General features: G+C 36.0%; 1 protein-coding gene across 5 annotated transcripts in view; it reads left to right on the top strand.

Annotated features, from left to right (window-relative positions):
* Positions 1-27,879, top strand: part of DYNC2H1 (dynein cytoplasmic 2 heavy chain 1) — a 369,486-nt gene that overhangs the window by 10,446 nt on the left and 331,161 nt on the right. For all 5 annotated transcript variants that reach the window (XM_073808267.1, XM_073808266.1, XM_073808265.1 and 2 more), the window contains exons 4-15: positions 2,444-2,562; positions 3,560-3,704; positions 4,461-4,693; positions 7,029-7,163; positions 7,267-7,380; positions 7,498-7,609; positions 7,946-8,070; positions 9,083-9,258; positions 11,586-11,781; positions 22,327-22,422; positions 26,528-26,680; positions 27,495-27,593. In XM_073808267.1, the coding sequence (XP_073664368.1) occupies positions 2,444-2,562; positions 3,560-3,704; positions 4,461-4,693; positions 7,029-7,163; positions 7,267-7,380; positions 7,498-7,609; positions 7,946-8,070; positions 9,083-9,258; positions 11,586-11,781; positions 22,327-22,422; positions 26,528-26,680; positions 27,495-27,593 (1,703 nt within the window). The remainder of the gene's footprint in view (positions 1-2,443; positions 2,563-3,559; positions 3,705-4,460; positions 4,694-7,028; positions 7,164-7,266; positions 7,381-7,497; positions 7,610-7,945; positions 8,071-9,082; positions 9,259-11,585; positions 11,782-22,326; positions 22,423-26,527; positions 26,681-27,494; positions 27,594-27,879) is intronic.

The following is a 27,879-nucleotide window of genomic DNA, read 5'->3' as shown; positions in this document are numbered from 1 at the left end:
AAACTGTACATTTCTAGGGATTTTGTCCTTTTCTTATAGGTTGTTCATTTTATCGGTGTATAATTTTTCTTAATAATATCTTATGATCCTTTCTATATCTGTGGTGTCAGCTGTAACTTCTTTTTATTGATTTGGGCCCTCTCTCTTATTTTCTTGATGAGTGTGGCAAAGTTTGTCAGTGACGTTTAATTTTTTAAAGAACCAGCTCTTAGTTTCATTGATCTTTTCTATTTTTTCTTTTTTTTTAGTCTCTGTTTCATTTATTTCTGCTCTGATCTTTATGATTTATTGCTTTCTGCTAACTTTTGGTTTTGCTTGTTCTTCTTTTTTCTAGTTCCTTTAGGTGTAAGTTTAAGTTGTTTATTTGAGATTTTTCTTATTTCATGAAGTAGGCTTGTATTGCTATAAACTTGCCTCTTAGAACTGCTTTTGCTGCATCATGTAGATTTTAGATTGTTGTGTTTTTATTTTCATTTTTCTTCAGGTATTTTTTGATTTTTCCTCTGTGATCCATTGATTTTAGCATGTTATTTAGTCTCTACATATTTGTGTGTTTTTTGCAGTTTTTTCCTTCTAGTTGATTTCCAGTCTTAGAGCATTGTGGTCAGAAAAGATGCTTGATATGATTTCACTTTTCTTTAAATTTGCTGCATCTTATTTTTGTGGCCTAGCATGTGATCTGTCCTGGAGATGTGCATTTGAAATAAATGTATATTCTGCATTTGAAATAAATGTATATTCTGCTGCTTGTGGATGGAATGTTCTATATATATATATTAAGTTTATTTCATCTAATGTGTTGTTTAAGGCCATTGTTTCCTTATTGATTTTCTGTCTGGATGATCTGTCCATTGATGTAAGTGGGATGTTAAAGTTCCCTACTATGAACTTATTACTGTCAGTTTCTCCCTTTATGTCTATTAATATTTGCTTTATGTATTAGGTGCTCCTATGTTTGGTGGATATATACTTACATTGTGTTATATCTTCTTAGATTGATCCCTTGATCAGTATGTAATATCCTTCTTTATCATTTGTGAAAGTCTTTTTTTTTTTTTTTGACTGTAATTAGGCAAATTTACTTTATTCCAACTCAGATTTTCTTATAGAGATAATTTTCCACATAAATAAGAGTTAAAATCAGTGTTTTAATATTTTTTTAAAATAAAAAGTTAAAAGGGGGCTTCCCTGGTGGTGCAGTGGTTGAGAGTCCGCCTGCCAATGCAGGAGACATGGCTTTGTGCCCTGGTCTGGGAGGATCCCACATGCTGCAGAGCGGCTGGGCCTGTGAGCCATGGCCACTGAGCCTGCGTGTCCAGAGCCTGTGCTCTGCAACGGTAGAGGCCACAACAGTGAGAGGCCGCGTACCGCAAAAAAAACCCAAAAAAGTTAAAAGACATCAAGTATTCCTTTTGCAGTGTTTTTATTTGTCCTTGTAGGGCCGCTTTTTAGTAATTAATTGGACTATAAGAAAAGCCATACAGAAAGTTTGTACCACAACATCATGTGTGATAGTCTTTAAAGTCTTTTTTTATCTGATGTAAGTGTTGCTTTTTGATTGCCATTTGCATGGAATAGGTTTTCCCATCCCCTTTCAATCTGAGTGTGGCTTTAGATCTGAAGCAGGTCTCTAGCAGGCAACATATATATGGGTTTTGTTTTTGTATCCATTCAGCCAATTTAAAGTAATTATTGATAAGTGTGTACTGATTGTCATTTTGTTAATTGTTTTGGGGTTGTTTTTGTAGTTTGTTTTTGTTCATAGAAATTGTAAAAATTATTTTCTGTGCATCCTTAAGAATACAGAAATGTGCAAAATCAGCAAATGAAACCAGTGACTTGCTGGCTTTTCATTTTCAAATGATTCTGTTCTTTTTTTTTCTTCCTTCCTTCCTTCCTTTCTTTCTTTCTTCTTCTAGTTTTATTGAGATAATTGACATACAGCCCTGTGTAAGTTTAAAGTGTACATTATAATGATTTGACTCATATACATCATGAAATGATATTCACAGTAAGTTTAGTGAACATCTATTATGTCATATAGATACAAAATTAAAGAAATAGAAACAAAAATTTTTTCTTTATGAGGAGAAATCTCAGCATTTATTCTCTTAAGAACTTTCATATATAACATAAAGCAGTATTAATTATATTTATCATGTTGTACATTATATCTTTGGTACTCATTTATCTTATAACTAGTAGTTTGTTCCTTTTGAGCACCTTCATCCAATTCCCCCTCTCCCCACCCCCACCTCTGTTAACCAGCAATCTGATCTCTTTTTCTATGAGTTTATTTGTTTGTGAGATTTTGAAGTGTAATTGACTTACAAAACTACGTTAGTTCCTGGTGCACAATATAGTGTTTCAATATTTCTTTACATTTCAAAATGATCAGCATGATAACAGTTGATATTTCTAATTTTTCCTTCTCACTTTTCAGGTATTCTTACACCAAGTGATGAGTTCCAGTTTTGGATAGAACAAGCTCATCGTGGAAGTAAACAGATTAGTAAAGAAAGAGCCAGTTATTTTAAAGAATTATTTGAAACAGTTGCAAGAGTACGTGATTCATACATAGTTATATATCAGGTTTTGATAGAAGTACCTTAGCATTCAATTTTTACTAGATTTATCTCTGTTTTAAAATCATTACTTGATGGTTCTGGACAAAATATATTCTTCAGATGTAGCAGGGTTTACTTAAGATACGTATTTAAACTGAGTGCAACTTAGAAGTCCAAACTTTTAAAAAAGTTAAATTCTAATCTCTAGAAAATATTTTTCTCAAAAACATAATTACTTTCCTGCAGGTAGATAGGAAAAAAGCAGAAACCTACTACTAACAGAGGTTTATCCTGTGGAGGTAATATGTCCTTTGGAAAAATTGTTTACTTTATTCAAATTAGCATTTTGGAGGAATCTGAAATATAAAAAGTCTTAGTTTGATACTTATTAGATTGATTATTCCTTGGTGTATCTATGGAGAGTTTAAATAAGTGACCATTTTGAGTGTTTTTTACAAAATCTATTCTTTTCAAAATAAATATTTAGTAATTTTTTATTCATTCCCAATATTATTTCTATTTCATTAATATCATTTGAATGAAGTGTTTGAAATGGTTTAAAACTTTTTTCCTAGCAGTGATATACCATGTACTATGTTTGTATTATTGGTAACATTGTGCAACCCAGGAAATGAATCAATAAAGATATGTGAGGTGAAATGGGTAGTGTACATATGGTGTTAAGGCCATTTCTATTAGGTAAATAAAAGAAATGTCCCAAATTTAAAAGAAATTAGGCCAAGGGTAAAAATAAATTTATAGAGTTTATGTAATTCTTATTTTTCCTTCTGGCTTTCATGAAATTTATGTTTGTGAAGGAACTTACAGGGTATTTGCTTAAAGAAGTAATATATCATATGATAAAAGAAGAGGAGAAAATAATATGGCAGATATTAGAGATGTAGCGTTTGAAAAAGTCTGAGAACATTTTGACTATATTGCCCAAGGTACAAATATGATTATGTTTAAAAATGAATGCATTTTGGTTTTAGGAGTTTTATAACTTGGATGGTCTGTCCTTACTGGAAGTGGTTGACTTGGTGGAGACAACTCGGGATGTTGTAGATGATGTGTGGAGACAGACAGAACATGATCATTATCCTGAGTCACGAATGTTACATCTCTTAGATATTATAGGTACTAGTAAAGAAATAAACTTTTGCAATTTTGGAAGCCTGACTTATTTTGTTTTCTGTTTTTTCCTAAAATGTTCCTGAATACAGTAATTGTTGCTTAAAGTAACTCTTAGAGCAAATCATATAGGATTATTTAAGTAGATATTTGTACATAGTTGGTTAATTTAAATCATAGTGTCAGATTCTTTGACTATAATATAACTAAATTAACATAGATTTTTCGTCCCTATCTATGTATTAATTTAGACTTTACTTTGTAATGAACTGGAAAGTTTAATATACATTGGGTTATCTGTTGACATTAAAAATACGTATACTTTTTGACCCAGAATATACCTTTCTCATTGTTATCCTAAGAAAATGTTAGACAAGTACATAAATGTGTATGTAAAAGGATATTTATTACAGCATTGTTTGTAAAATGAGACTAGGAACAAATAGCAATTGAGAATTGGTTATGTAATGCTATGTCCATACTGTGGGCTCTGCAGCCTTTAAAAAAAATGTGTATATATTTCTATACTTCAAAGAAATGTGTGATATATTGAAAGATGCAGAAATACAAATATGTGTGTGTATGTGTGTTTTTAAAAAATATTTGTTATTAACAGTGCCCATCTAAAGATGTGGATGTGGTATTTCATAGATCCTTGGTTTGCTAATTTGTGTATTATTTTAATTTTGTAAAAAGCATATGTTTCATAATTATTTGGTAAAAAGATATGTTCATTAAAAAGTTTGTTTTACGTGTTATTAGGTGGCTCCTTTGGAAGATTTGTTCAGAAAAAGTTGGGAACTTTGAACCTATGGGAAGATCCTTATTATCTTGTGAAGGAAAATATGAAAGCTGGGATTTCAATTTGTGAACAGTGGGTTATTGCCTGTAGTCATCTAACAGGTCAGGTGTGGCAGCGCTATGTACCTCATCTGTGGAAAAATGAAAAATATTTTCCTGAAACACTTGACAAACTTGGCAAACGCCTTGAAGAGGTATATTTGATTATTTGGATCTTTGTTTTAAGTGTGAAGTAGGTCCTCACTTGTTTGAGAATGTGTTTTATAATTAATAAGACCTACACATCTGATAGAACTTGTTTAAACTTTTGGGAGAGAATAAGAGGTAAAGTTCATATGAGATGACTTATGAAGTTGTGTGGTACAGTACCAGGTGCCCAGTGGGTACTAAGTGCTGGTTTCCACTTCCTTTCTCTTTTTTTGGTTTGTGGCTATTCAGTTTGTAAGTTGTGAACTTTTATTTTGTTCTTCTTTGTTGTAAAAAGACAGTCAACCCACTTGTCTAGGTATGGAAGCTCTCAGACTTTCTCTTGGCTATTGAAATTTTTACAAGCGGAGACAGCTTTTCAGGGAGTACTCAGTGGAAATATTTGAAACAGCTGTTTAATTTATATAAGTTATGAGTTTCAGTATAGAACTTAGATGTTTAGCTTGAAGGGGCAGGCAAAATGAGAATATGTGAAGATTGCAGAGTGACTTTTTCCCTTTGGGCTTAAGGGAACCATTTTTCTTGGGGATTTTTTGTTGTTGTATTTTTTTTTTTTTTTTTTTTTGGCCATGCTGTCCAGTTTGGGGTATCTTAGTTCCCAGACTAGGGACTGAACCTAGGCCCAGGCAGTGAAACCACTGGACCAACAGGGAATTCCTGTTGTTGTGTTTTTAAACCTTTTCATTATGAGAAATTTCAAACATACACAAAAGTAACATAGTATAGTGGATGTCAGTGTATCCATCACTCAGTTTCAGCAGCCACTGACAATGTTCAGTTCCTGTTCCATCTTTGTCTCCCCTGCTTTCGGTTTTTTTTGCTGGAGTATTTTTAAAGCCAATCCAAGAAATCTTATACTTTTACCCTTAAAACACAATCATAATACCAATATCACCCCCAACAAAATGACAATAATTTCTTAATATCATTATGTATCTAATCAATATTCAAGTTTCCTGATTGTCTCAGAAATTTTTTTAGTTACTAAATGTTGGTTTACTTGAACCAGGTTGCTTCACAGGCAGTACTATATAGTTCTTATACATTAGAGGAGGCAGGTAATGTCTGGTGTTCCCACTTTCATGAGTTAAGTTTGATCTGTGGGTTCATGTATGATTAGCCTGATCCATCTGTTATAACGTTCTTCATCAGCTTTTTCTGAATGATTTATCATGAGGAGTTGGAAAATGATGATTTTCTAATTCTGTTGTTCTTTCTGCATTTATTAAGTGATGTTGGAAGAACTTGTCCTCATCAGTTTTTTAGCGACCCTGAAACATAGTTTGTATAGGAATGGTAGTATAGACAATTAGTTTTTATTTATCATTTTAGTACAATGAACAATAAGTTAGTATCAGTAAGTTCCATAGGCAATCAATGAAATGCTTTTTTAATAGTATCATTATGAACCTATGATTTTTTATATTTTATGAGTTTCAACCCAATGTAGTTTTTATCATAGTTATTATTACTATATTCAAATTGTCCCATCGTTGGACAGTGAGTACCCCTTTACACTGGCTCTGTGTCATTTTTGACATGCATCCAGTATTTCTTTGATAACTTCCTTACATTCTGGCCCCTCAAAATGTACTGGCCCATCTACATTTTCTGTTTCATACCTGGAATTAGTCATTTCTCCAAAGGTCCTTGTCCTTATCAGTGGAAAATGGTATTTAGCAACAACAATCTGGTTGAGGAAGTGGTAAATGTTATTTAATTATCAATGCTTTTAGGCTGTCTCAGTAGACAGCATTGTTAAATTGGTACTTTTGTTTTTATCAAGAGAAAAATAAATCATAAGTTTGTTCTGATATTTTCAACTCAAATGGAAGATTATAGCATTTTTACTTAGCCTTTTTGATTACCTTTTGATGGTTGGTAGAAATTTTAAATACAAAATGAAATAAATTGTTTTCCAGCTGTTAATAGATTATACATAATGGAGTTGTTAACATTGTTTCATTATTAGAAGTGCAATTTAAGGCAGAATAATGGAAATCAGAAATTTTTACTATAGTAAGGAGAAACTCTAAAACTTTACCTAAATGAGCTTTAAACATAGTTTAAAAATACTTGGATTTTATATATGTTAACTAGATTTGAGCACACTGATTGATAATAGTGTGATGATACAGTATGTCTTTGAGTATCACTTTGATTATTGATGAGTAGTAATTACCAAGATTACAGTTCAGATTTGTTGTTCATTTCAGAGAATCTAGGTTAAAGAAATTCTTGCCCAATATCTTTAGATTTTAGACTATTTGTGCTGATGTATTGATTTAAATAAATTTGTTGTTTTAATATTTTATGTTTTAGGTCTTGGCTCTTAGAACAATTCGTGAGAAACTTCTCTATTTTTCACCTGCCAGTGATGAGAAAATCATATGCTTGGCTCGAGTATTTGAACCTTTTACTGGCCTGAATCCTGTGCAATATAATCCATATACTGAGGTTGATTATATGTGTTTGTCTATATAATTTCCTGTTTGTGTTGTTCTTTTTAAAGGCCGATTTTAAAAATATTAAAGTCTAACAATGTTGTTAATTTGTTTAGCCTTTATGGAAAGCTGCAGTGTCTCAATATGAAAAAATTATTGCGCCTGTGGAACAAAAAATAGCAGGAAAATTAAAAAATTATATTTCAGAAATTCAGGATAGTCCACAGCAGGTAAAATATTGAAATATTTAACTTCTAATATTTCCCTTAAGCTATTTGAGGAGATACTCATGTTTTTACCTAGTCGATTCACTTGGGATGAACATATACTTATTTGTTTCATATTAGCTTCTTCAAGCATTTCTGAAATATAAAGAGTTGGTGAAGCGTCCAACCATAAGCAAAGAATTGATGCTAGAAAGAGAAACTTTATTGGCGAGACTTATGGACTCAGTTAAAGGTAAAAGTGTATCAGAGATTATAGTGTTTGCTTGAAAAAATATTTTTGTAGATTGCTTTTTCCTTTGTTTTATACCACTTAGGTTTAAGATATTATATTTTATGACATCTGTATGTTGAAGGTTAATTTACTATTTCTGTAATAAATGACAGGTTTCTTGAATTAACTGGTTATTTTCTTTCTCTCACTTGATGTGTGGTGAGGTCCCTAAGGGTAAAGGACCAACTGTTACTATTTTTCTATTCACAATATTTGACATAGTGTTTGGTACATGGAAGGCATTTAGGAAATCTTTTCTGAATGTGTGTAATCATTTATTTGATTTAAATTTTATAGACTTTCGATTAGATTTTGAAAACCGATGCCGTGGAATTCCTGGTGATGCATCTGGACCACTTTCTGGCAAAAACCTTTCAGAAGTTGTCAATAATATAGTTTGGGTTCGTCAGTTGGAAATGAAGGTATTAGTTTTAATAAATGTTGAAGAATACTAATTGTAAAATGTGCTAAATTAATGTAGAAGACACTCTAGAACTGTAGTGAAAACATTAAGAAGACATTCTCTGTTTTCCTTGCATTTTCATCTAATTTTCATGTGAAAATGTAGAACTCTGAAAAAGTGAAAAATATATAAATTTCAAAGGATTTTTTAATTCTTTGAAGTGTATCTGTAGAATTTTGGTATGTACAAAGTCTATCTGCAAGTATGTTTATGTAAATACATCATCCTACGTTGAAAGGAAGTTAACAGAATGGTGAAAGGTAATTATGGTATTGCCTAAGGTTGTGGCAGCAATTTATAGAATTAAAGGACTATTATTTTAATATTATCAAAGTTGATCTAAGAATCTTATGTGCTTACTAATTAGTATGTGGTACACTATCTTGCATTTGACTCATGTAATAAATATTAATTGGTTTTAATGTATGATTAAGAGCAAGCAAATATAGAGTGTTATAAAGGCTAGCATGTTTGAGAGTTCTATTTATTCAAGTTTATATTTTGATTTTTTTCTGTAATATTCTGCCTAACTTTGTTAGTCAGCTTTCCAAGTTGCGACAATCTTCTTCGTATACTTGTGGAGGAAAGGCATTTCTCTTTAATTGGCATCCAAATTGGCCTAATTATTGTTTGAGCTGTTAACCACAGCATTTAATAAAGGGCTCAAATTATTGCATAACATATTTAGGAGTATTGCTGAATTCTTGGAGTTTCACCTGAATTTCCCTTATTGTACCCTTCAAATTATGCCTTGTATGTGTTATCTTCTGTGTTTTGCTATTCTGAGGTTGTATAATTCAGAAGTAAAGCAGGGGTTGATATTCTTAAATTCGCTGGCAAATCTTCTATTTTACTGTTTACAGATGAATGGGAAAATAATTTCTGAATCACAGAACAGAGAAGAGAGCTGATTTTATGCTAATTTTGTTAGAATTTAAATAATAAATATTCTTGTAATTTGGCTTTTTAAGGCAGATGATACTATCAAGATTGCAGAGGCTCTTTTATCTGACTTGTCAGGATTTCGATCTTTCCATCGAAGTGCTGAAGATCTCTTAGACCAGTTTAAACTATATGAACAAGAACAATTTGATGATTGGTCCAGGGATATTCAATCTGGCTTGTCTGATTCCAAATCCGGTTTGTGGTAAGTATAAGTATACTAAACAGTGAAATCTACACAAGAATCTTTTTTCTTGTGTTATTAATCCAAATGACAAGGTGTAATTAATCATCTCTACTCCTCTCTCCTTTCTCCAAACTTGCTGATGCTTTTAGAATTTTTTTTTTTGTTTAGGTTTTTTTTTTTTTTTTTTTGAGGTACGCGGGCCTTTCACCGTTGTGGCCTCTCCCACTGCGGAGCACAGGCCCCGGACGCGCAGGCTCAGCGGCCATGGCCCATGGGCCCAGCTGCCCCACGGCATGTGGGATCCTCCCGGACTGGGGCACGAACCGACGTCCCCTGCATCGGCAGGTGGACTCTCAACCACTGCGCCACCTGGGAAGCCCTTGTTTAGGTTTTTGTTTTTGCGGTATGCAGGCCTCTCACTGTTGTGGCTTCTGCATTGGCAGGTGGACTCTCAACCACTGTGCCACCAGGGAAGCCAATTTAGGTTTTGATGATCAACTTTTAAGTCATTAAGGTTGGAAACTTTGACTGCCTTCCTTTGGCTTCTCATATCTATTCCCCAGAACTGCAGATTCTTATTTTGGAATTAGGCTTTCATGCTCCCATGTTTTTTTGTTACTGGTATACGTATGTTTTCCTACCTTTTTACATTAATATTATATACCCCCCGTACATATTGTAAACTAAAATTTTGTTATTTTTAAGCTCCTTGAGATGAAGAATATTTCTTCATGTTGTCCAACATAATAAGGATTTGGTAAATATTTATTAAGCTATATTGAATGTAATTTAATAGGTTAACCTAATTATTCCAATGGGTATTTAAAATGAATGGCCTAGAAAAACCATTGTTTATTTGTTCAGGTCAACTTTCCCCATTATATTATTGTCTGTAGTTTTAGAAACTTGCCATGTTTTAGTTTTTAGAAACTTGTTACTTTTTAAAAGTAACTTTGGCCATAATATGAAATTCTGTTTGTTTTCCCTATACTGCTGCAATGAATAATTAGGCCAAAAGTGGTAGCTTCCTAAACTGAATGAATAATTTTTTTTCTTTTATCTTGCATTTTGGTTTTGGAAGAAGAATGAAAGAACCAAAGGTGATAAGGCATAATGATTATAACTTTATGTCATTTAACTCTTTCCCTTTCTACCCTGAACCTAAAATACTAGAGATGATCCACCGCCCCCCCGCCCCCCGCCCCCGCAAAAAAGTAAAGAGTTCTATAGTCAATTAATTTTGGAGAATTGGCACGTTTATCACTATGGCTCTGGTGGAGATCCACTGTGTAAGACAGAGTACCGAAAGGACTGAGATCTGCAGTCAAAAAAGCTGTTTAACTTTATTCAACCTATTTTTTTCTCATTTGGTGATGAAACTTCTGACTCTCACTTTTTTTGGGGTAAAACCCATCATTGTTGCATAGAATCAAGAGTGTTTTGGAACACATTTCAGGATATGCTGGTATGTAGAAACTAATTGTGAATATTGGTTTCAAATAAAGGCAAAAAGTGTCACTGTTACAATTTTCTGATAGGCTTTATGTTCTTATAGGACAGTTTGGGCTAAATTATTATTTTAAGACATTTTAAAGTATCTGCTTTTTATTATGCTTTGTTTTATGCATTATTAAGTAGGCTGAATAGATTTGTTCTTTGCTTTTCAGTAACTTACTTTCTAAAACCTGCAAGTTCTCCTAATTGTGAAAGTGATTTGAAAGAAAGCATTATATAATATACATGATCTTGAAAGAAGGGTCATGAAAACATAATGCTTTTAATTTCCCACAGCATTTTCACAGTCCATGGAGACTTGAGTGCCCCAATGTAAAATTTGCTATTGTGGCTTTTAGAAGAAACACAAAGAAAAGACAGTCTTTACATAGTGAAAGGAAGAGTAGACGAATGAAACATTTGAATATCTCTACTCCTAGTATTTTGATGTTATTTATTATTGATCCTTTAATGGGAGTATTAAAGAACCAAGTAGGCTGACTAAAAATCTAAGATACCTTTTAGAAAATGAATAAAAGCCTTTTCTCTTTATGATGGATTTGATGTCTATTTTGAGTCTTAGCTGAAGGTTAAGAGATTGATTTTTCTGACTTCAAAAGCTGCTTGGTTGAAATATCGATATGATGGTATATTTTGGATATTGTAGTTTGCTATCAAGGTCTGAATTGTGAAATACTGTGTGAAAAAAATATAACTTGAAAACTATAATTAAAATCTTATTTTTACTTTCAGTTAATAGTTTTTACAACTTCTCTGTAAGTATAAAATTATGTTTTTCGTCAAAAGAGTGAGAACATGAAATTTAAAAAGTTATTTATTTTGTATTGTAGTATTGAGGCTAATAGTCACATTATGGAGTTGGATCCTAATGATGGATCATTAAAAGTGCATTATTCAGACCGGTTGGTGATTCTTCAGAGAGAAGTTCGTCAGCTTTCTGCACTTGGCTTTGTTATTCCTGCAAAAATACAGCAAGTTGCAAACATTGCACAGAAATTCTGCAAGCAAGCAATTATTCTGAAACAAGTAAGAAATGATATTTTTGAAAACATGGCTATTCTGAGTTCATTACATTAGAGTATTTTAAGGGCTTTGCTTTCTGCTTTTGATTTTGTTAGGCTACTAGAATAGCACAATTAAGTCTTGTGAAGTTACGGTTTGCTAAATGACTGCATTACAAAATTTACTTTGTAATCCCCTATATGGGACTTTTATTGATTTGAGGGATTACTGTTACTGCTTTTCATTCTAAAGTCATTTAGAAAAATAGAATATTATTTTCTCTTTTATTCTTCTTTTATGTTACTAGATCTTAAAGGGCTTTCTAATTAAGGGCCTCTGTCTGCCTTCTAGGGGCATATTCTTAGAAAATTACTGAGCTGATGGACTGGTCTTTGTTTGTGTTCATTTCCTTGGTCTACCTGAAGCACACTGCCATCAAATCATTTACCTGTTTAAAACCATTTTTCTTTTCTTACATCTTTATTAGAGTATAATTGCTTTACAATGGTGTGTTAGTTTCTGCTTTACAACAAAGTGAATCAGTTATACATATGCTCCCATATCTCTTCCCTCTTGGCGTCTCCCTCCCTCCCACCCTCCCTATCCCACCCCTCTAGGTGGTCACAAAGCACAGAGATGATCTGCCTGTGCTATGCAGCTGCTTCCCACTAGCTACCTATTTTACGTTTGGTAGTGTATATATGTCCATGCCACTCTCTCATTTTGTCACAGCTTACCCTTCCCCCTCCCCATATCCTCAAGTCCATTCTCTAGTAGGTCTGTGTCTTTATTCCTGTCTTACCCCTAGATTCTTCATGACATTTTCTTTTTTCTAAAATTCCATATATATGTGTTAGCATACGGTATTTGTCTTTCTCTTTCTGACTTACTTCGCTCTGTATGACAGACTTTAGGTCCATCCACCTCTTTACAAATAGCTCAATTTCGTTTCTTTTTATGGCTGAGTAATATTCCATTGTATATATGTGCCACATCTTCTTTATCCATTCATCCGATGATGGACACTTAAGTTGTTTCCACCTCCAGGCTATTGTAAATAGAGCTACAATGAACATTTTGGTACATGACTCTTTTTGAATTATGGTTTTCTCAGGGTATATGCCCAGTAGTGGGATTGCTGGGTCATATGGTAGTTCTATTTGTAGTTTTTTAAGGAACCTCCATACTGTTCTCCATAGTGGCTGTACCAATACACATTCCCACCAGCAGTGCAAGAGTGTTCCCTTTTCTCCACACCCTCTCCAGCATTTATTCTTTCTAGATTTTTTGATGATGGCCATTCTGACTGGTGTGAGATGATATCTCATTGTAGTTTTGATTTGCATTTCTCTAATGATTAATGATGTTGAGCATTCTTTCATGTTTGTTGGCAGTCTGTATATCTTCTTTGGAGAAATGTCTATTTAGGTCTTCAGCCCATTTTTGAATTGGATTGTTTGTTTTTTTGTTATTGAGCTGCATGAGCTGCTTGTAAATTTTGGAGATTAATCCTTTGTCAGTTGCTTCATTTGCAAATATTTTCTCCATTCTGAGGGTTGTCTTTTGGTCTTGTTTATGGTTTCCTTTGCTGTGCAAAAGCTTTGAAGTTTCATTCGGTCCCATTTGTTTATTTTTGTTTTTATTTCCATTTCTCTAGGAGATGGGTCAAAAAGGATATTGCTGTGATTTATGTCATAGAGTGTTCTGCCTATGTTTTCCTCTAAGAGTTTGATAGTTTCTGGCCTTACATTTAGGTCTTTAATCCATTTTGAGCTTATTTTTGTGTATGGTGTTAGGGAGTGATCTAATCTCAAACTTTTACATGTACCTGTCCAGTTTTCCCAGCACCACTTATTGAAGAGGCTGTCCTTTCTCCACTGTACATTCCTGCCTCCTTTATCAAAGATAAGGTGACCATATGTGCATGGGTTTATCTCTGTGCTTTCAATCCTGTTCCATTGATCTATCTTTCTGTTTCTGTGCCAGTACATACTGTCTTGATTACTGTAGCTTTGTAGTATAGTCTGAAGTCAGGGAGCCTGATTCCTCCAGCCCCGTGTTTCGTTCTCAAGATTGCTTTGGCTATTCGGGGTCTTTTGTGTTTCCATACAAATTGTGAAATTTTTTGTTCTAGTTCTGTGAAAAATACCATTGGTAATTTGATAGGGATTGCATTGAACCTGTAGATTGCTTTGGGTAGTAGAGTCATTTTCACAATGTTGATTCTTCTAATCCAAGAACATGGTATATCTCTCCATCTATTTGTATCATCTTTAATTTCTTTCATCAGTGTCTTATAATTTTCTGCATACAGGTCTTTTGTCTCCGTAGGTAGGTTTATTCCTAGATATTTTATTCTTTTTGTTGCAATGGTAAATGGGAGTGTTTTCTTGATTTCACTTTCAGATTTTTCATCATTAGTGTATAGGAATGCCAGAGATTTCTGTGCATTAATTTTGTATCCTGCTACTTTACCAAATTCATTGATTAGCTCTAGTACTTTTCTGGTAGCATGTTTAGGATTCTCTATGTATAGTATCATGTCATCTGCAAACAGTGACAACTTTACTTCTTATTTTCCGGTTTGGATTCATTTCCTTTTTTTCACTGATTGCTGTGGCTAAAACTTTCAAAACTATGTTCAGTAAGAGTGGTGAGAGTGGGCAACCTTGTCTTGTTCCTGATCTTAGTGGAAATGCTTTCAGTTTTTCACCATTGACGATGATGTTGGCTGTGGGCTTGTCATATATGGCCTTTATTATGTTGAGGAAAGTTCCCTCTATGCCTACTTTCTGCAGGGTTTTTATCATAAATGGGTGTTGAATTTTGTCAAAAGCTTTCTCTGCATCTGTTGAGATGAACATATGGTTTTTCTCCTTCAATTTGTTAATATGGTGTATCACGTTGATTGATTTGAGAATATTGAAGAATCCTTACATTCCTGGAATAAACCCCACTTGGTCATGGTGTATGATCCTTTTAATGGGCTGTTGGATTCTGTTTGCTAGTATTTTGTTGAGGATTTTTGCATCTATGTTCATCAGTGATATTGACCTGTAATTTTCTCTCTTTGTGACATCCTTGTCTGGTTTTTGTATCAGGGTGATGGTGGCCTCATAGAATGAGTTTGGGAGTGTTCCTCTCTCTGCTGTATTTTGGAAGAGTTTGAGATGGATAGGTGTTAGCTCTTCTCTAAATGTTTGATAGAATTCGCCTGTGAAGCCGTCTGGTCCTAGGCTTTTGTTTGTTGGAAGATTTTTAATCACAGTTTCAATTTCAGTGCTTGTGATTGGTCTGTTCATATTTTCTATTTCTTCCTGAGTCACTCTTGGCAGGTTGTGCATTTCTAAGAATTTGTCCATTTCTTCCAGGTTGTCCACTTTATTGGCGTAGAGTTGCTTGTAGTAATCTCTCATGATGTTTTGTATTTCTGCAGTGTCAGTTGAAACTTCTCCTTTTTCATTTCTAATTCTATTGATTTGAGTCTTCTCCCTTTTTTTCTTGATGAGTCTGGCTAATGGTTTATCTGTTTTGTTTATCTTCTCAAAGAACCAACTTTTAGTTTTATTGATCTTTGCTGTTGTTTCCTTCATTTCTTTTTCATTTATTTCTGATCTGATCTTTATGATTTCTTTCCTTCAGCTAACTTTGGGTTTTTTTTTGTTCTTCTTTCTCTAATTGCTTTAGGTGCAAGGTTAGGTTATTTATTTGAGATGTTTCCTGTTTCTTAAGGTAGGGTTGTATTGCTGTAAACTTCCCTTTTAGAACTGCTTTTGCTGTATCCCATAGGTTTTGGGGCGTCATGTCTCCATTGTCATTTGTTTCTAGGTATCTTTTTATTTCCTCTTTGATTTCTTCAGTGATCACTTCGTTATTAAGTAGTGTATTGTTTAGCCTCCATGTGTTTGTATTTTTTACAGATCTTTTCCTGTAATTAATATCTGGTCTCATAGCGTTGTGGTCGGAAACGATACTTGATACAATTTCAATTTTCTTAAATTTACCAAGGCTTGAGTTGTGTCCCAAGATATGGTCTATCCTGGAGAATGTTCCATGAGCACTTGAGAAAAATGTGTATTCTGTTGTTTTTGGATGGAATGTCCTATAAATATCAATTAAGTCCATCTTGTTTAATGTATCATTTAAAGCTTGTGTTTCCTTATTTATTTTCATTTTGGATGATCTCTCCATTGGTGAAAGTGGGGTGTTAAAGTCCCCTACTATGAATGTGTTACTGTCGATTTCCCCTTTTATGGCTGTTAGTATTTGCCTTATGTATTGAGGTGCTCCTATGTTGGGTGCATAAATATTTACAATTGTTATATCTTCTTCTTGGATCGATCCCTTGATCATTATGTAGTGTCCTTCTTTGTCTCTTCTAATGGTCTTTATTTTCAAGTCTATTTTGTTTGATATGAGAATTACTACTCCAGCTTTCTTTTGGTTTCCATTTGCATGGAATATGTTTTTCCATCCCCGCACTTTCAGTCTGTATGTGTCTCTAGGTCTGAAGTGGGTGTCTTGTAGACAGCATATATGTGGGTCTTGTTTTTGTTTCCCTTCAGCCAATCTTTTGGTGGGAGCATTTAGTCCATTTACATTTAAAGTAATTATCGATATGTATGTTCCTATTCCCATTTTCTTAATTGTTTTGGGTTCGTTATTGTAGGTCTTTTCCTTCTCTTGTGTTTCTTGCCTAGAGAAGTTCCTTTAGCATTTGTTGTAAAGCTGGTTTGGTGGTGCGGAACTCTCTCAGCTTTTGCTTGTCTGTAAGGTTTTAATTTTTCCATCAAATCTGAATGAGATCCTTGCTGGGTAGAGTAATCTTGGTTGCAGGTTTTTCTCCTTCATCACTTTAAATATGTCCTGCCAGTCCCTTCTGGCTTGCAGAGTTTCTGCTGAAAAATCAGCTGTTAACCTTATGGGGATTCCCTTGTGTGTTATTTGTTGTTTTTCCCTTGCTGCTTTTAATATGTTTTCTTTGTATTTAATTTTTGACAGTTTGATTAATATGTGTCTTGGCGTGTTTCTCCTTGGATTTACCCTGTATGGGACTCTCTGCTTCCTGGACTTGATTAACTATTTTCTTTCCCATATTAGGGAAGTTTTCAACTATAATCTCTTCAAATATTTTCTCAGTCCCTTTCTTTTTCTCTTCTTCTTCTGGAACCCCTGTAATTCGAATGTTGGTGCGTTTAATGTTGTCCCGGAAGTCTCTGAGACTGTCCTTAGTTCTTTTCATTCTTTTTTCTTTATTCTGCTCTGCAGTAGTTATTTCCACTATTTTATCTTCCAGGTCACTTATCCGTTCTTCTGCATCAGGTATTCTGCTATTGATCCCATCTAGAGTATTTTTAATTTCATTTATTGTGTTGTTCATCGTTGCTTGTTTCATCTCTAGTTCTTCTAGGTCCTTGTTAAATGTTTCTTGCATTTTGTCTATTCTATTTCCAGGATTTTGGATCATCTTTACTATCTTTATTCTGAACTACTTTTTCAGGTAGACTGCCAATTTCCTCCTCATTTGTTAGGTCTGGTGGGTTTTTATCTTGCTCCTTCATCTGCTGTGTGTTTTTCTGTCTTCTCATTTTGCTTATCTTACTGTGTTTGGGGTCTCCTTTTTGCAGCCTGCAGGTTTGTGGTTCCCGTTGTTTTTGGTGTCTGTCCCCAGTGGCTAAAGTTGGTTCACACTGGGTTGTGTAGTCTTCCTGGTGGAGGGGACTAGTGCCTGTGTTCTGGTGGATGAGGCTGGATCTTGTCTTTCTGGTGGGAAAGTCCACGTCTGTTGGTGTGTTTTGGGGTGTCTGTGGACTTATGATTTTAGGCAGCCTCTCTGCTAATGGGTGTGGTTGTGTTCCTGTCTTGCTAGTTGTTTGGCATAGGGTGTCCAGCACTGTAGCCTGCTGGTCGTTGAGTGAAGCTGGGTGCTGGTGTTGAGATGGAGATCTCTGGGAGATTTTCGCTGTTTCATATTATGTGGAGCTGGGAGGTCTCTTGTGGACCAGTGTCCTGAAGTTGGCTTTCCCACCTCAGAGGAACAGCACTGACTCCTGGCTGTAGCACCAAGAGCCTTTCATCCACATGACTCAGAATAAAAGGGAGAAAAAGTAGAAAGAAAGAAAGAACGAAAGAAAGGAAAGAAAGAAAGGAGGGAGGGAGGGAGGAAGGAAGGCGGGAGGGAAGGAAGGAACGAAAGAAATAAAGAAGATAAAATAAAATAAAGTAAGGTAAAATAAAATAAAGTTATTAGAATAAAAAATAATTATTAAGAAAAAAAAATTTTTTAAAGAAAAAAAAAACGGACGGATAGGACCCTAGGACAAATGGTTGAATCAAAGCTATACAGACAAAATCTCACACAGAAGCATACACGTACACACTCACAAAAAGAGGAAAAGGGGAAAAAATAAATCTTGCTCTCAAAGTCCACGTCCTAATTTGGGATGATTCATTGTCTATTCATGTATTCCACAGATGCAGGGTACATCAAGTTGATTGTGGAGCTTTAATCCGCTGCTTCTGAGGCTGCTGGGAGAGATTTCCCTTTCTCTTCTTTGTTCTCACAGCTCCCGGAGCTCAGCTTTGGATTTGGCCCCGCCTCTGTGTGTAGGTCGCAGGAGGGCGTCTGTTCTTAGCTCAGACAGGACAGGGTTAAAGGAGCAGCTGCTTCGGGGACTCTGGCTCACTCAGGGCGGGGGTGGGGGTGGGAGGGAGCGGTAAGGAGTGCGGGGCAAGCCTGTGGCGGCAGAGGCTGGCGTAAGGTTGCGCCAGCCTGAGGTGCGCTGTGCGTTCTCCCAGGGAAGTTGTTCCTGGATCCCGGGACCCTGGTAGTGGCGGGCTGCACAGTCTCCCCGGAAGGGGGGTGTGGATAGTGACCTGTTCTCTGGGGTCCGCGCTTTTAGCTGCGGCTCGCGCCCGTCTCTGGAGCTCCTTTAAGTAGCGTTCTTAATCCCCTCTCCTCGCGCACTGGGAAACAAAGAGGGAAGAAAAAGTCTCTTGCCTCTTTGGCAGGTCCAGACTTTTCCCCGGACTCCCTTCTGGCTAGCCGTGGTGCACTAACCCCCTGCAGGCTGTGTTCATGCCACCAACGCCAGTCCTCTCCCTGCCTCTGACCGAAGCCCGAGCCTCAGCTCCCAGCCCCGCCCGCCCCGGCGGGTGAGCAGACAAGCCTCTCGGGCTGGTGAGTGCCGGTCGGCACCGATCCTCTGTGCGGGAATCTCCCCGCTTTGCCTTCCGCACCCCTGTTGCTGTGCTCTCCTCCGTGGCCTCGAAGCTCACCCCTCCGCCTCCCGCAGTCTCCGCCCACGAAGGGGCTTCCTAGTGTGTGGAAACCTTTCCTCCTTCACAGCTCCCTCCCACTGGTGCAGGTCCCGTTCCTATCCTTTTGTCTCTGTTTATTCTTTTTTCTTTTGCCCTACCCAGGTACATGGGGACTTTCTTGCCTTTTGGGAGGTCTGAGGTCTTCTGCCAGTGTTCAGTAGGTGTTCTGTAGGAGTTGTTCCACGTGTAGATGTATTTCTGGTGCATATGCTGGATCTTTCTGGAGAGTCCAGGGCAGGCACAAGGCAGTCTGGTGGCTTGAACAGTATTGGAGTGAGTCAGAACCAACTATTATTACCTCATTGTCTCTCTCCTTAGCATGTATACAACACCCTTCTTAATCATACCCTAGCTGACCTTACTGATTGTGGTCTTCACTCCCTATACCTTCCCTCTCATGCTGCACCCTGTGCTTTAGTAATATGAAACTTGGTTCCTCTCTGAACTTGTCATTATGCACTGATACCTCTTCCCTCTGATTGAAGAACTCCAAGTTATCCTTTAATTCCCAACTCACTTTAATTGTTGCGTCTTCTTTTAATTGATTGTTCCTTATTTTGTGTGCAGTGTGAAAATCCCTCTTAGAACACTTTTATGTAGTATTGGAGTTTTATATTTTTTCTCTCATTTGATTAATAGATCTCAGAGGGCAGGAACAGTATCTTGTGAGTATTTGGTTTCTCATTCTTTCATCCAATAAAGATTCTTTGAGCACTTGTACTGCTAGGCACAGTGTAGTGAGGATATAAAATTGAATATATTACTGCCACACTCTGGTACAGGGTTTCTCAGCCTTGGTACTTTTGGACCACTTCTTTTTTGTGGGGGATGTCCTGTGCATTGTAGGATGTTTAGCAGCATCCCTGGCCAGTAGCACGTACCTAGTCCTGACAATCAAAAATATCTCCAGACATTGCCAAATGTCCCCTTGGGTGCAAATCAGCCATGGTTGAGAACCACTGGTCTAGTGGGAGAAAGCAAACTAAACATTGAGTTCTCGTTAAATATCAGGGCTTCTGGTAGATACTGTATTTATGTTATTTCAATTACCCCCACCCCCATTTTTCACTGATCTAATTGGGGATCAGATTTGTAACATAGTTTTCCCAGTACTACACAGCTAGTAAGTTATGAAGTTAGGATTTAATACCAAGTCTCCCTGACTCCAAAGCCCATATTTATTCCATTACAATTCATATAGTGATGACAGATAGTCAACAAGTAGATACAGTGTTTAATGAATACTATATTGTAGATAGATGTTCAGAAAGTCCTGTGAAAGCATAGAGGTGGGAATTTTCAATTATTTTCCTGGGTAGGGTAGAGATAGTATCAGATAAATCTTTACAGAGGAATGATGTTTAATGTGAGTTTGAAAGAGCATACATATGTTTTCTCAAGAGCACAAGGTAGTGTGAGTGATCATTTCAGATAGAGGGACTATATATTCCAAAGCAGAGAGGCTTGCTGACTTCTCTATCCTAAGCATTTAGTCTAACAAAATAAAAGCTCAAAAGATGCTTGAATGATCATATAGTATTTGTATTTACCCCTGGAAGAGCAACTGGGAAAATGTATTGTGTATACCTTTACTTATGAGCACACATTTAGTTAGAGTGGGGGCTATGAAGTAGGATGTTGGATAGAAAACAGTATGGCCACATTGCTATAATTTTATGTATTATTTTGTTTCTAGTTTTCCTGATTGGGCTTTTTCTGGGACTACTGTTGTGGTACAGAACAAATAGAGTGGTTATTCCCCACGAAATAAAGTATATTTTTATGCATACTAGTGGAAAGAAGTGACTTGCTATAAAATTAGTTAAGAAACATTTTTAAGCACCTGCTCTGTGCCAAGAATTTTTGACATGCTAGGGATATAAAAATTAAGACAGTCTTCTTAAAGTCCTTAATTAAACTCACTCCACGGTGTCCACTTGATCTTCTTCCCTGAACCTGTCCTTTTTCCCTGACAGAGTTGGCAGTGTCCTCTTTTGTCCACCATGGTACCTTGTAGGTATCTCTATTTTTTGATTCATTGATTAATTCAATGAATGACGTTTACTGAGTGACACTATTACGGGACGTAGATAGCAAATGCATGAATAATACAGTGTTAGGTAGTGATAAGCACATATTTGAAGAAAATGAAAACAGTAATAGGACTGTGACAAATACTGCTATTTTATACAGAATGGCCAGGGGAGGCCTTAATGAAAATGTAATATTTGAGAAGAGACATGGCATAAAATGAGCGAAAGAACCATGCAGATATCTGGAGGAAGACTGTTGCAGGCAGAGGGAATGAATGACTTTCAGAGCTTCTTAGGGAAGACTCTAGAGTTAGGTAAACAGCAAGGAGGCCAATTTCACTGCAGTGCAATTAGGGAGGGGTTTGTGCGGGGCTAAAGGCCAGTTCTATGTATAATGTGCCAAGGTAAGGATTTTAGAGTTGGATTTCATTCTTAAGTGTGTTGGGAAACCATTGGAAGGTTTCAGGTAAGAATTTTAGGATTTTACATTTTATTTTCAAATATTTTGGGGAGTCATTTGAAAGTTTTGAATAGGTTAAAGGTATGATACTATTTACGTTTAAGAAAGGACTATTCTGGATACTCTGAATGCTTTGAATAGACCATAGGGCCACAGTTGGAAACAGACCAGTTCTGATACCGTTGCACTGGTCTTGCCAGGAGTTGAGGGTGCTTGAATTGGGGTGGGATTGATGGAGGTGGGTGAAGTGGTTGAATTCAATATATGTTTTGAAGGCACAGTCAATAGACTTCTACTCCTGTGGAATGTGAGAGAAGCGTTAAGGACAACTCAAAAGTTTTTTTTGGTCTGAGAAATGGGTAAATCATTGTGTTATATACTGACGAAGGAACAGGTTCTTAGAGTTGCAAGAATAAGTTCACTTTTTTAGCACTTTAACATGCTTTACTGGTTTCCTTTGTGTTCCCTATGAGGCTGTGAACTTCTTGATTCCAGGGACTAGGTTTTATAGTCTTTGTTTAATCACCCACCAGAACATGACTTGGCAGATTATAGGAACTCAGCACATACTTACACTTGCTGCTTTTGTATGTTAATACATGCGTAAGTGCTCTATTGGAGATGAAAAACTGATTTTTTGCTAAATTTTATAATTGAGAAGAGTTAATATTTCCATTCAAATAATTAAAAATGAAAAATTTAAAATTAAGTTGCTATTTATTATTAATTATTCCTAATTGGAATTTTACTTTGTAGGTGGCACATTTTTACAATTCTATCGATCAACAAATGATTCAAAGTCAGAGACCAATGATGTTACAATCTGCCTTAGCGTTTGAACAGATAATTAAGGTAAATGGACTTTTTATGCTATTATAATTAGATTTTACATGTGAAGTGTTTCTTATTTCTTAGTTTTTTCGTATACCCTTCAGAACACAGCCATTGATCTAAGGCTTTATTTTGCTCCCCAGTGACTTCCTTCAGTCTTAACAAGTAACATTTTTTACAACTGTAGATTTAAACAGTTATAATGTTTCACATATTTTGGTGCTGATTTTGATCAATTGAATTTATATATATATATATATATTTATATATATGTAGTACAGTAAGTCCCCTACATATGAACCTTCAAGTTGCGAACTTTCAGAGATGTGAACGTGCGTTCCATCAACATCAGGCATGAGTGAAACTGCAGCTTGCCTTCCGGCTCCTGTTGCTGACGATCCTTCAGCTCTACCATCTCCCACCCCTTCTGCCTCCTCCAGTCAGTAACTCTTCTTGCCTGATCACTCGATGCCAGCCCCTTTATGCCAGCTGTTGTACTGTACTAATGTACTTTTCAAGGTACTGTACTGCTAAGATTAAAAACGTTTTTTTAATTTTTTGTGTCTGGTTTTATGTATTATTTGTGTGAAAGGTATTATAAGCGTATTACAGTACAGTACAATATAGCCGATTGTGTTAGTTGGGTACCTAGGCTAACTTTTTTGGATTTGCAAACAAATTGGACTTATGAATGTGCTCTCGGAATGGAACTCGTTCGTATGTAGGGGACTTACTGTATACAAACTTGTATGCTATTATATTTACTTATTCACTGAAGTGCGAGGTCCTTATATACAAGACTCTTTAGTGCTTTTCCATCATCTCCTGATTTTATAATTTAAGTTTTATTTGCTCTTTATCTATGCTTATTTAAATATCCACACATATGAAATTAGGAAAACCCACACTAGTTTTTAAACTGTTAGTATGTGACTGCTCACTTTTTGAAATAAACATTTTTAGTCTTCAGAGACATGAAATATTTTAAAAGATAAGTAGAAGAGGGATATACCCATTAATTCTTCTTTTATTTAAAGTGGATAGCTAGTTGTGTCATGGTTCTCAAGACCACCCCCAGGTTCTGTGATTTACTAGGAGGACTCATAGGCCTCAGGGTATAGTTGTACTCACAGATGATTTACTTATGATTTATTACAGTGAGAGGAGGCAAAGCAAAGTCAGCAAAGGAAAAGGTACATGGGGTGAAATCCTGGGGAAACCAGGTGCAAGCTTTCAAGAGTCCTTTCCCAGTGTAATCACCCAGGGCATGCTTAATTTCTCCAGCAAGAAGTAGCACATGTGAAATATTGCTTTACTAGGAAAGATCATTGCCCAGGCTTTTATCGGGAACTGGTCATGTAGGTATCTTCTGCCTTAATATGTACCAAAATTCCAGATTCCCAGAAGACAATCAAGTGTTCAGCATAAACCATATTGTTTAGGTACAGTGAGCCACTCTTAAAAATTAGAGTGGTGGGAACTCTTCCAAAATCCAAGTTCTCAGATGCCAGCTAAGGGCCAATCTTTTAAGCAGACCTTTTAAGGGATAACAGTCAGACCTGCTAAGATAACTTTTTAATGCACACTAGTTCTCAGGCTTAAAATTTACTAGAAGTTATATAATTCATATTATAGATGTTATTAAATTTTTTTTCTTATTGCCAGAGCTCAATATGAGTTTATGATGGAAAATTTCAAAAATATAGGTAAACAGAAAGAACAAATGTTTTATGATTGTACTACTAAGAGTTGGCCATTCTTAATAGTGTATATGTCATTTTAAACTTTTTTTTCTGTGCATGTTTACAAGTGTACTTTTTGAAAATGGGTTAATACTTTATTATTTTTAAACTTTTTCACCTAATAGATAATGTTTTAAATCAGAGTGTTCAGAGCCCTTTCTTCTGTAATAAATGTATTCAAAATTACATCTGTTGATATTTCTAAAGAGGAAGCTTATTTTGAGAAATTGGGTTGCGAGAAGTAAATAATTATATTTAACATATGTTAAATGAGACATAGTAGGGGACAAAAACTAAGATAGGAGGAGAAGGAACACTAAAGTTCTTAATACTCCCCTGGCCACTCTCTATATTGGAGAGCAGGAACTCTTAATTTATTTATTTTTATACACTAGTAATACAACAGTAAGTAGTGTGTAGTAATTATTCAGTAAATTTTTTTTGAACTGATTCACAGAGTATTTTATTGAATTTATTATAATTGTTTAGTTTCGTTCATTCATCACCTGTTTATAGAGGGTCACAATATGCCAGAGACTTGCTATGCCTTAATATATACCAGTTCAAGTGAAGTATAGAAACCTCACTTGTAGTTAGGTCTCTTTATCCTCTTCATTTTTATATATTTGTCTTAAATATTTAGTAACCTTTACATACATGAAACACTGCATCAGATGGGGTTTGCTTCAATCATCAAATATGATTTAAGAAACTCATGAGAAGGATAGTTTATTTTTTATTTACGTTTTCCACATCCCAATGTTCTTTTTTCCTTTCTAAAGTTCCACGCTTTTTTAAAAAAATCATTTCCTTCTTATTGAGAAAACTTCCTTTAGCCATACTTTTAAGAGTAGGTTTGCTAGTGACAGATTCTCTTAGTTTTTGTTTAAGAATGTTTTTATTTTCCCTCATTCCTGAAGGATAGTTTCACCAGATATATAATTCATGGTTGACAGTTGTTGTCTATTTTCTTTTTTTTTTTTAGAGAAATTGTTTCTAAGTTACTTTATTTTTTTAATGTTTCATTTATTTTATTTTATTTATTTATTGTTGGCTGCATTGGGTTTTCCTTGCTGCACATGGGCTTTCTTCTAGTTGCGGCGAGTGGGGGCTGCTCTTTGTTGTGGTGTGTGAGCTTCTCATTGCGGTGGCTTCTCTTGTTGTGGAGCATGGGCTCTAGGCTCATGGGCTTCAGTAGTTGTGGCTCATGGGCTCTAGAGTGCAGGGTCAGTAGTTGTGGTGCATGGGCTTCGTTGCTCCATGGCATGTGGGATCTTCCCGGACCAGGACTCGAACACGGGTCCCCTGCATTGGCAGGTGGATTCTTAACCACTGTGCCTCCAGGGAAGCCCAACAGTTGTTTTCTTTTAGCACTTTAAAATGTTGTTCCACTTCCTCCTGGCCCTCATGGTTTCAGCCGAGAAATCCACTGCCATTCAAATTTGCATTCCTTTCTAAGTGATGCGTTGTTTCTTTCTGAAACAGTGAGGTACAGCTTGAAGACAGGGTGAGTGTATATGTTAAAATTTCTGCTGGGCTCTGCAGATACTATCCTGACAAAAATGGAACACTGACTTGCACTGCTTCCTTTTCAGATGAGTGGAGTTGAAGTTTAGTGACCCCTTTTCCCCTACTGACACCTTCCCATGAAAGTGGGACATCAATTGGCAGTGTCTTGTTGCCTCCAAGTAGAGTGTAAGCGTAGCTCCCTTCTAAGCTCTGTTGACATGATTGGGAGGATGTGGAGGGCTGATTCACACTGCTCTGTTGCAGCGTAATGGGGGTAGAGGCTCAGCTCTCTGTTAAGCCCCACTGACATAAGCAGGGGATGGAAGATCAGCTCACTTCCTCGTCCCAATGAAACTGAAGAAGGGGGTGGGTTTCTATTGGTGTTAAGTTGGAATAGGGTGCGTATTGCTAAAAAGGTTTTCTGTCATTAGGCCACTGTTTTTCTGGTCCTGTGGACAGAGGGAACAGGCTTCTTCTGGAGGTTTTTTGTCTGTCCCTGGGGGTGGTTCCAGGTTGGAGGCTTCTCCAGCATACTGTCTGGGATATAAGGGAGACATTAAGGAAACACAGGTGTGTTGTTCCTCAATTCCCAAGGTTTCTAGGCTGTCCACCTTCTTATTTCTATCTTTTAGTATTCCTATGCTTGTTTGTTGTGTTATGTCCAGGGTATTTTAGTTGTAAGAGGGAGAACTTGGAAGGAATGGGGCTACTCAGTTCTGGGCAGAATGCCTTATCATTTATAAAATGGAAAAAACTATTGTGTGCTCTTTTATTGCACGTCAATATTAGGGATAATTGGACTAATGATGTAGAATATTGAATCTTTTCAAAAAAAGAAATGTGTTAAATACTAAATGTCATTTGTTGTACCTTAGAATTCAAAAGTAGGAAGTGGGGGAAAGTCACAGATTACTTGGAATAATCCTAAAGAATTAGAAGGCTACATCCAAAAACTCCAAAATGCTGCTGAACGACTTGCCACTGAAAATAGAAGACTGAGAAAATGGCACATTACATTTTGCGAAAAGGTATATTTTATTTATAAAATTTAATAAGCTATGAATAGTATTATTTAAAAAGTAATTAGGTTATAATTTTAAATAACTTCCTATTTGGAAATAATTTGAGACTTTAAGTTGCAAAAATAGTTTAAAGAGTTCACACTTGCCCTTCACCCAGCTTTCCCTATTGTCATCAACTTATGTAACCATAGTACATTTATCAAAACTAGGAAATAAACTGTTTTGAATTTTATAACTTTTTCCACTGATGTCCTTTTTCCTTTTGAGTGTCCAATCCAGGATCCCACCTTGCATTTAAATGTTGAGGCTCTGTAGTCTCCTACTCCTCAGTCTTACCTTGTTTTTCATGACCTTGATACTTTTGATGAGTACTGGTCAGTTATTTTGTAATGTCTTTTTTTTTTTTGGTGGTACGCAGGCCTCTCACTGTTGTGGCCTCTCCCGTTGCGGAGCACAGGCTCTGGAAGCGCAGGCTCAGCGGCCATAGCTCACTGGCCCAGCCGCTCCGCGGCATGTGGGATCTTCCCGGACCGGGGCACGAACCCGTGTCCCCTGCATCGGCAGGCGGACTCTCAACCACTGCGCCACCACGGAAGCCCCTGTAATGTCTCTTGATTTGGTTTTATATGATGCTTTCTCATTTTAGATTGAGATTATACAATTTTGGTAGGCATACCACAGAAGTGATATTTTGCCTTTCTCAGTACATTGATTAGGTATTGATATGTCTTATTATAGGTTGAGTTAACCTTTATCACTTGGGTAAGGTGGTACCTGTCAAGGTTTTCTACTGAAATTATTATGTTCTAATTTTTAATAGGTGGTAGTTCTTATGGACATTGATTTACTTCGGCAGCAACAGCGGTGGAAAGATGGATTACAAGAATTAAGAACTGGCTTAGCAAGTGTAGAAGCACAGGTAAAGTGTGTTTTACTTTGTGTCTACACTTTGTAATATGACCTTTTCAGAATGTGAATATATGAATTGATGAAAAGTTCATAAAGGTTATCTGTAAATCTTTACTAATGAATTCCTCATAAATTTAGAATTTGACTGAATTATATATAAAGACCATAAATTAGCAATGCATTTACATTTAAAAATATGTTTCTGTTTGTCTTACGGAATTCCAGATCCCTCAATTTAGACTTTGTAAATAGTTTCTCTGACATGGTGCTAAAATATCTATCATTTGTTAGTTTTC

Source organism: Tursiops truncatus, chromosome 8 (assembly GCF_011762595.2).
Source record: "Tursiops truncatus isolate mTurTru1 chromosome 8, mTurTru1.mat.Y, whole genome shotgun sequence".
Classification (NCBI taxonomy): Eukaryota; Metazoa; Chordata; class Mammalia; order Artiodactyla; family Delphinidae; genus Tursiops; species Tursiops truncatus.
The sequence above is the reverse complement of the archived record's forward strand: the minus strand, read 5'-3'. Positions and strand labels throughout refer to the sequence as shown.